The sequence below is a fragment of the Scatophagus argus genome, chromosome 11, assembly GCF_020382885.2.
Source record: "Scatophagus argus isolate fScaArg1 chromosome 11, fScaArg1.pri, whole genome shotgun sequence".
Lineage (NCBI taxonomy): Eukaryota > Metazoa > Chordata > Actinopteri > Scatophagidae > Scatophagus > Scatophagus argus.
The window spans coordinates 16117624-16127550 of NC_058503.1; the positions used below are offsets into that span (position 1 = coordinate 16117624).

General features: G+C 40.1%; 1 protein-coding gene across 1 annotated transcript; it reads right to left on the minus strand.

Annotated features, from left to right (window-relative positions):
* Positions 1-768: 768 nt before the first annotated feature.
* stx19 (syntaxin 19) lies at positions 769-9419 on the minus strand. Its single transcript, XM_046404747.1, has 5 exons — positions 9203-9419; positions 6349-6664; positions 5877-6113; positions 5296-5508; positions 769-4993 (listed from the first exon to the last, which is right to left on the minus strand). Exons 2-5 carry the CDS (start codon positions 6565-6567, stop codon positions 4757-4759), a joined length of 906 nt encoding a protein of 301 aa, XP_046260703.1. The 5' UTR covers positions 6568-6664; positions 9203-9419; the 3' UTR covers positions 769-4756.
* Positions 9420-9927: the final 508 nt, after the last annotated feature.

Consider the following 9927-nt stretch of genomic DNA (forward strand, 5'->3'; position numbering starts at 1 on the left):
ATGCCCGGCTTCCTCCCACAATACCAAAAACATGCACATTAGGTGAATTGGCTACTCTACATTGCCCCTAGGTGTGAGTGTGAGAGTGTGTGGTTGTTTGTCTTTGTGTGTTGGCCCTGCGATCAGTCCAGGGTGAACCCTCTCGCCCGTAGCCAGCTGGGATAGGCTCCAGCTCCCTCCCTGACAGATAAGCGGTATAGAAAATGGACGGATGGATGCATGCTTTACATAACCACCTCCAGTGTATAAACTAACTTGTTACCCATTCAACAATTATCTCAGCACTTTTACTCACTTTTGCTCTATTTGCACAGAAACCTGTATATAGACATTATATGTTGTCCATTTGTTCTTATATGCAGTATATTTACATATGTATTTTTTTACTGACTTGCACAGACAGGTACATGATACTTCAATGTTTATGTGTACTTATCTTTTGTTTGGCTCTGCAGTCCTAGCTAAGATGAGCATGGCTCTTAAAACTGTGTCTACTAGAAATAGCCACTAGAAACCAGAAACAAATTTCTTCTATTTGTAAACATACTCTGATAAAACGTAACCAGCTGATTATTTACATTTTTCATATCTGTATAGTTTGAACCTCTGCTTACCATCATATTGGGAAATACATGAGAAAACCTTCTAAAGTAGCAATTTATTACCTTCATGTTTGCATTTTTGTGTCATTGACAGTTTGACCAGAGTGAATACAGGCAGGAAAGAGCAGCTGTATGATCTCCTCTCAACCACAAGGCCACAAGGGTGTCCCAGATGGCTAGTTTCTTTATTGATTTCCACAGTTTGATCCTACTTACTTCTATATTATCAGAAAAGAGTTTTACATGCACTGTGGCTATGCTGGTCTTCAAGATCAGTGGCTTAGATTCATGTGTAGAAAGACAGTTAGTCTCTTGGCCATTTTCAGTCAAATCAAACATCATCTATAAGAACCAAAGGTAAACTCTAGCACTGCACATCACCCAACTCCCAGTTGAACATATGTATGGATTATTGATTACTTGAACAATTTCTAACCAGAAAATAATTCAACAGGAAAAATCTTGCAGTCTTACAACTTTGAAATAATATTTTACATTGAGCAGATTGAAGACTATATCAGTGCATTGTATGATTGTTGGTACTTGAACTGCTACTACTGCTGCGAGACTTGCTGTACAGTTTCTTTGATTTATCACTTTCTGAAGGTCCTGATGTCTCTCTGTTCAGATTTTGATGGGAGTGATAAAACCAGGCAGTAAAATAATGGCAGCTCTCTCTAACCACAGCTGGTGTTACTCACAGGAGGGCTGCTTTGATGTTGTTCATAGAGTCTTTTGGATCCATGTTGTGACTGACAGGGCAGATAGAAGAAACTCCTACAGAACGCAGTCACATAGAGATGTCACTGTATCTCTGTCAGCCATGATCAGCATCATAAACTCTTATGTGTCTCAGATGTTCACATTATCATTAAATCAGAAGTGATTGAGGGCTTCATTTGGAAAGTGGCCAGAGGCACTCAGGATGAATATGTGGTCACAGATAAAAAGACATATTTCAACCATGCATTACAATAATATTTCTTTACCTAACCTGCATCACGATTCTGTTGTTATATTATATTTAGGCATTTGAAAATAGGAATTTGCCAGGAATCGCTTTAATGATCTAAGACTAAATCATAACCATTTACGTCTTTTGAGTTTGTTAGCCCACACAGCCACACAGTGATGAGTAATGAACAGCAAAATACAATTTCATGATGACAGAAGTAGTGGCAGGGATCTTTACTTGCCTTCAGGCGATCACATGTTGAAACAGATGCTCTTCATGCGCACAATAGTGCATGTAGACAAAACACATATTAAATTTAATTCGGTGGGGAACAACAACAAAGTCCTGACTGTTCCTGACCAGGGGATTTCAGAAGGAATACTGGATAAGAAGGTCAGAGCTGGTGGTAAACAAAGACAAATCCACAATGGAGCATATCAGCATTAGAAAACTGCTGTTGCACAGAGCAGCTCCCAGGCTGTGTGAATGTGAAGCAGTGTGATTCTGGGAAAAGAGCAGCTCACTTACTTCCCCTGCCTCACAGGGGGGACAAAATGCTGGTGACTCTGGCTGACCTGCCTGGGGGTCAGCCGTCCAGAGGTTCCTGAACTGACCACTGTGCAGTCTCTCGTGGCCTGCTGTTCTCAAGGACGGCTGCTATCAGCCCCAGAAGCTTTCTCTCAGGTCTGCAGGCACTTCTCCTTCCCTCCTGCTCTGCTGTTATCATGTTTGTAGAAATTCCACTTAATTTCCAATCAATTTATTCCTACTTTTCTCTGCGATGGTGACTGTGGATATGCTGCATGTTTCTGTATTATGACAGCTCCTCCTGTGATTCATTCGCTTCTTTGAGATGATAGAGCGAAAATAGTTTGGCTTGTCTAATCATTTTCTCCTTGAGATAACAAGACATTCACAAAACACATGTTTAAAATGAAAAAAGCAACAGCAGCCTGTCAGATAATTCAGAAGGGTTTGGAGAGAGTCACGTTTGTTGTCTGAGAGTCGTCTATTTTGCCAAGCAATCGAGGCAAGTAATGTTCTGTTGTTTTGACTAATGACCTTCATCAGCTGTTTGTAATGACTGACAGCACCACAAAGATATCCATATATTTATTCTAAGAACTTCTGAGAGTGAATTTCCTCCTGTTTTGTGAATAGTACATCTGCATTGTTACCTAAATTGAAATAAGCCCTATAGCCCTATATAAGTGGTAATTTATTTTTTAACTGGCAATTATCACAGTGAACACTGGATGGCATTGTTGCTGTTCAAGAACCCTGCAATTTGTGGCAGTATTTCATTTTTCTTCCTCATGTTTGGGTTGGGGGGGGGGGGTTTAGAAAGTGTGCTGCACCGAATTAAAATATATTATTATTATTTGATTTGCATATATGATATTTTTACGCCCTTCTTTTAAAATCTTCTTCTAATCAGGGTGAGACTGATATGCAACACTGAAGATCAGATTTAAGGAATGACTTTTCCAGCCAGACAGTCGAACAGAAGCACCTCAGTGCACAAGCATCACACCTGGTTCTTCTGCAAGACCTGAGGGAGCAGGGTAAATAATAGTTAACCTAAATGAAGCGCTCCATTGAGAGGACTCTTTCTTGTCGTGTCACTGAGATGTTGTTTCCTGCAGAGGTTGATGAAATTGACTGAAGGATGTTTTTGACACTCCTGTCAATAATTTCAGCTTTTTTAAACTTTACTCAAGCTAAAGTTAAAAAGCCTGTCATTTTATTGAGAAAGAATACTAGCTAACCAAAGTGAGGCTTCTTACCATCTGCTACAAGTTAACGGTTCTGTTGACACACTGTTCCCTGCAGGAATATGCAGTAGCTGTCTGTAAGCTACCTTGGAACAGCAGGCAAACCAGATTTTCCAGTCTGGCTCTGGAACACCCAGTCCACCTGTATTTTGTCCCGGATACCCGACACCATGGATCACTGAGTCGGTAAAGAACATCACTGTCACAGCTGATGAGAGGCTAAATTAGAGCCATTCTGCCAGTACGTGAGATCAAGTATGAAGTGAGTGTAGCTCCCGAAATGAATTACTAATTAATTATCCCAGCAGAGAAAATAAGCTGGTATTTTCAACTCAACGTGTAGTTTAAAGTGAAACAGTAATGATTACCTGACAGCAAATGAGTCTGTCAATCTGTTGAATTTTAGCTCATACTGCTGGTACTCCTTCATGGACGAGACCTTATCACACATTTTCGAGATGCTGCTTCAATTTTATGCGACAAAATTTAATGATAATGATTGTAGTATTGAGTATGGATACCAGTCATTTAAACCTGAAGTGTCATCATACACCCAATTTCCACTCTAAAATACAAAACCAGTCTCTAGGAATTAAATCTACCATCTTATATTTAAACAGATGACATTTTCTGTCATCTCTATTTTCTGTAGTTTTGTCACCATGGCAAAAATATTTTTGATCAAGACTCGTTTTCTTCAATCCCTGCCTCCGTGTAAGGAAAAAAGGAATATCGTTGGGGTTTTTTTTTTTCCATTTAAAAGGATACTTTGAAATGCAAATGAGACTAATGACTGACTGTGAAACAAGTTCATTTTTTTTCATCAGCACGTGGACTGAAAATGAAATGAATACATAATGGCTCAAAATCTCTTAGCAACTCTTAATACATCATGTTAAGTTCTAGTTTCTGCAGAGAACAGAGTAGAAACACAATAGATAAGTCTTAAAGTGCACATATTGTATATAAAAAAAAAAATAAATGACCATTAGCTAGTTGCTCCTGAAGCAGAAAAAAGATGAAAGGCTCTTTTGGGGAAAAAAAAGGTGAAATATCTTGCTGATCTGGCAGTGGCAGTGGTCTCGCCTTGTTCATGACCTCTGTCAGATGACAGTGAAGGTCTCCAATAAGCAGCAGTGTTGGTGAGTAGCACTCACTGAACTGTCTCTTCCAATAGCAAGCGCATCACATCCTCTTGAAAGAAACAAGTGCTTCAAATACCGATTCTGGCCTTTCCCCTTAATTGTTTTCCATGCTCTGCTGAATCTGTCTTCAGTGTCACTCTGTTCAACAGCAACAACTGCAGTACCATAACCTTCACATTAATGGCACCTGAATCAAACGCGTTGCTTACTCCCAAAAGGTAAGCGAGACATCTGAAATATTAATTGTAATGGCCAGAGTAGTTAAAAAAAACACGTGTTTTATAAGCAGCATCTCCAGGGAGGGCAGCAGCAGCAGCACAGCTGTCGAAGTGGGTTCTTCTTCTTGTACCTGGCGGCCAACTTGAACTTCTCATTAGTTGCATCCACGTAATCCTGTGTCTTCTCCACATTGGTTTGGATGTGTTCGATATAGGCCCCTTGTTCCTCCACCAGCATGAAAATGTCCATGAACAGGTCCCTTAGCTCCTTCATATTGTTCTCCAGGCTCAACAACTCCTGTCGGGGACGAGGGATAATGGGATTAAAACTGCAGATATGAGGAACAATAAACACAAGCAAATGGAGATGGATATCTTTATACAACATACCCCAAGTACTGAAAATACACAAATATCAGACAAAAGACTCCCGGCTATAGCTATCACTGTCATTAAAAAAGTGATAACCATCAAATTTTCAATAATAATGCAATAATCAAGACACAATGGCACCTGACTCTTTGGAAACGACAACACAAACAGTAAACAAAATAATTGTTCATTCTTATAATATCTTTGATCTATCAGTCATCAGCCTACCCTGTGTCGCTGCTCAATCTCAGATAGTTGGGACCGAGTGATTCTGGCATCGTTCAGCAGGTTCTCATTGAAGACCTCCCATTTTCCTGTGGCCACCATCTCATCCACCTCCTCCTCCGTCACATCCCTTCCTGATACCTCCAGCTGCCGGATAATGAAGTGCTTACAGCGCTCCTGCTTGGTCAGCAGACCTTCATTATACTGCAGCATTACCTGGACATAATTATGGCAAAAATAGAGGCTTACAGAGCAGGAGGGGCAAAGAAAAATGAAACAATATTTGAGTCTCATCTTTTTTTGTTTTTTTTACGTAAGCACAATTTAAGTATGCATTTTTATCTATTAATACGTTATTGTATATTCCTTCTGTCGGCGCCGACACTAACAGTATGCGTCACAACACTTTTTTTTCCACTAGAAAATGCAAAACTTTTGTCTTTCAGATTAGAGTTTGCTTCATTCTAATGTTCCAAACCACGTAAACATGAAATACATCATTTCAACGTGCACTGAAAGATCTTTCCCTGTAACTGAACTGTGATAAAGTCTTGATAGAAAAGCGGGAGCATCATCTTTCCAACCTGCTGGAATCTGCGGTACAGTGCTGCATGCTGGGAACGTTGTATTCTTGTTGTAACAGCAATAGGTCCCTGCTGGGCCTCAGTCCTTTGGACCTGTTTTGAAAGGGTATCTAAGCGTCGGTGGAGGCTTTCAGCCTGAAGCTTGATGTCCCGAGTTATACTGCTCTCTTTTTTCATCACGCTGAAACGACGCATTGTTGCCACCAGGGTCTTTTGCTGCTGGCTGAATTTAAGGACCTGTTTGGAATTGAGATTAGACAAAAATTTGTGTTCAGTAACACTTTGGACCTCAAGTGAAAAAAACAGAAATGCTGAATTAGAAAATGAGGAGCCAAAATGTAAGAGTTTTGTAGGTGTACTTCAGACTGCAAAGGTGCTTCCCAAAAATTAAGAAATTAAGAGGCAAAAAGTAAACAATTAAGAGAAATATCTACTCCACACTACAACCCCCCCCCACCCCAAAACAGTTTACCTCTGTCTCCAGCACTGTGATATCATCTCGGATTTGCTGAGCCTCAGACAGGAAATTCTCAATGACTGGCTCCTCCTCAAACAAGACAGCCTGTGGTGTTATGACCCCCACTGTAGAGTCATCATTCTCAGCCACCACTGAGAAAGGGGTGACATTCTCACTCGCTGCCTCAGACAAGTCTTGAGCCCTCTGCTGTAGCTCTGCCAAGCGATCCTTCATTGTGGAAGAGCCCCCCTCCCCCCAACCAAAGGTGACTCCTCAGGATACAAAATTATTTTCGTGTGTTAAGTTTGTTGTCGCTGCGGATGAGAGGAAGCTGAAAAATAAATCACATGAAGCTTTAATGATTCTTGTCAGCAAAATGGCTTGTTGTAGAAGCAATAAGAATAAAGTGGGGACACCAGAAAACACTGACATTAAAGTAGAGGATAACAAAAATATATCAGCTCATATCACGCGGAATGTGTAAAGAAGCAGTGTGGATGGCAGTACAGCTTTACTGACACGCAATCAAAGGTAACATAGTGGGAGACAAACTCACAATGTCTCTTTTTCAATCTGCAGAAGTCTAAGTTTGAAGGGATAGAGATGCTGAGTGACTGAGTTTATGTAGTTTATATATGTGTAGTAATGTGATTCTTTTTCTGCAACAATAGTTTAGAGATTACAGGTGGTTGTAGGGTGAAAATGTCTTATTTCCATGTTGTGTCTTCATAGCTGGCTGTTTAACCATTGGTAAACTCACACTGAGGAATCACTTGAGTGTAGCTGTGAACCCAACGACTTCATTATGATGACACCACCAGTGAGATTATGAGCAAATATCATTAAATGTGAAGCTTGCTGTTTTTAAACCACAATCTCTTTGTTTCTAAAAAGTTATGTAACTACAGCATTGGTTTTACATGCCGTTACTCAGGTATACGGAAAGCAGAAATTATGAAACAGCACCTCATGTGCACCAACAATATTTATTCAGCAATGTGATACAGGACTTTCACACTTATTAAAATATTCAGTAATGATCTTTGTAGTAAACATCTCATCTATATGCTTTGTTCTTCTGGTTATATTTTGAGGGAGTGCAGTGAATGCTGAAACATAACCATAAAAAAAATGTAAAACTGTTATAATTTCTACACGTGGATACTGTGCTGCAAGTGTGACTATTTAACAGATAAAATGGCACTGAACACTGTATTGATACTCTCAGTAACAGTTTGCAACTTGCTGTATATGTTAACATTTCATCTCATCATGTTGAACAAACATCACAAACAAAAACAGCAGTATGTAAATTCAGTTTTGGGGAGGCAACGTTGCTTTTAGGCTGTTTCATACAGCGAGTAAAGCCATGTGTTCCTCATTCTTCAGGACGGGGACTGTCACTAATCACCCCGTCCACCTCAAGAACTCCATTCACTTACAGAATGTAGTAGTTCAAATGCAGTGTAGTTAAAGCAAATGCACTGAAGAACACAACTGTGTACTCTGGTGTGTCCAGTGTGAATCAAAGCCTAATCAGTGTGTGTGCACCATTACAAGTTTATCCATCCAGATTTGAGCATAACTGATGAACCATTTCTGCTCTCTGCTGAACACTGCGATATATTTTTAACTTTATGAGAAACAACGTGAGCAGAGAGTTTATCTGCGACATCAGTCAAACAGACTCGAGTTCCTTTTCCCACGAGAACTGACTGGGTTCAAGAACACATTAAGCAAAAAGAAGAGAAAACTTACCAGGTTGTTTTACATTTTAAACACTAAACAAATCTAGTAAAGGTGACCTAATAAACACATTAACTGAAACATAGAACAAGCACACATACACAATATGACTGTTTACTGAGGGTATGTTGTTTTGGAATAAAAAACCGATATCTCCACAACAGTTGCTGAACATGAAACACATTTTATACTCTGCAGTAGGTAATATTTCCAAAAGTTAAAGTAAAGAAGAGTGGTGCTTATGATTAAAATCTGTTTGTCTGAATGCCTTTGACAAGTGAAATGCATTCAACCACAAAAATTCTCATACATTCAAATGGACGTACCAAAATTTTGAAAGTGCCTTAGCTACACAAGCATTTGGGATTAGAGGCCCTAAACATAATCTTTTGGAAGCACATGATTGTGTAGGGAGGAACAGAATGTTTGGCTGCTGAGAAGTGGAGCATTTCAAATCACAGACTACCCCATTTCTGGATAGATTTCAAACAGGAAAGGCCCTATTTTGTTTGTGTATGTTTGTGTGAGGGAGAGAGAAAGAGAGAAGGGTGTTGTAACTGTTGCAAACTTCTCTGAGCTCAAAGAATGTAAAAGTATCCTTTGTTTTCTTGGCTGAACTCTTTCCTTTCCCTCTCTCTTTCTCTCCCCCTACCTGTCCGAGCCAGAAGAGCCGATTAAAAAAATTGCTCAAAGGATTTGGGAGCACATTCTCCTGCTTTTAGCCTAAAAACTTGCTAGAACTGAAGGAGAGTTTGCCAAGGAGTCTAGCCTCTCTCTCCCCCTCTATGACGGAACATTTTGTTCTTTAAAATAATATTTTCTACCTGCTATCTATTTGCTCCTTCATCTGTGTTTCTGAAAGGAAATATTATGCTGACATTCTTTCATCTCCGTGCAGGTGGAGGCCCCAGTGACAAACAATTGCACTGTGCTTTACCAAAAAGAAGTCCACTTAAGATATTCCAAAAATTGCAGATGATTAAGTATTGGGTCTTATTTTACTCATGCCCTCATATTGAGGCTGGACTTTCTATAAATAAACCAACAGCATACATCATATAAAAACTACCAAACAGCAACTCCTTTTCAGAAGCAAACATTCAGTCTGAAATGAGGATTTTACCTTAATGTTGTTAGTAGTCCATCACAGGCTGCTGAATATTCCCATTCAGGGTCTACCAGGAAAGTAAATCCAAGATAAACTCACACCTTCTTTACTATCATTGTGTCATACTTCAGAATTCCTCACAGTCACCTGAAACTCAGATTCAAGATTGAGATGGCCTGTTAACACAGTCCTTCAACTCTTTATCAGGACAGTTACACCCACAAGCAAGGAAAGTTTTGAAGAAGTCCGGTTGACTTAGTTTCAAGCACCTCCCCTCCTGTTGAAGACAAGCCAGGCGCAGGCCAATAGAAAAGGGGCAGGCTGGATGCCTATTTACTTATCTAAAGAAATGAAAGGTGACGTGATTAAGTAAATGAAGAGAGAGAAACAGCATTGAGAGCACAGGGAGCAACCCTCAGGCTTATTTCTGACCTGGAAAATAGAGTAAATAGAAGTGTATTGTGTACATTGTGAAGGCCAGACAATGGGGATTGTGGTTAGGGTGTAAACCAGGGCGTTGAGTTTCTGATCTGCAAAGTTAATTTCTATGTGCAGTGTCTGGGAGCGTGAGGTAAACCCTCTTAGTCTGGGGGTATTGTACTCCTTAGGCCCCACTAACTCCACTGAGTACTTTTGACAGATTTCTACTGACAAGCTCCCTTACACCCAGGCGGCTTTTCTCAACACGGGAAGGGACACAGTCACTCTTTGCTGTGCCGCATAACACGCTGTGCAAAGCT

Bases quoted from the DNA above. Each gene is read 5' to 3' on its own strand.
- stx19 (XM_046404747.1), bottom strand. From the start codon at position 6,567: ATGAAGGATCGCTTGGCAGAGCTACAGCAGAGGGCTCAAGACTTGTCT. The intron at 6,114-6,348 runs GTAAACTGTTTT...AATTCCAAACAG, and splicing joins TCACAGTGCTGGAGACAGAG to GTCCTTAAATTCAGCCAGCA. The intron at 4,994-5,295 runs GTAGGCTGATGA...CGTCCCCGACAG, and splicing joins AGATTGAGCAGCGACACAGG to GAGTTGTTGAGCCTGGAGAA.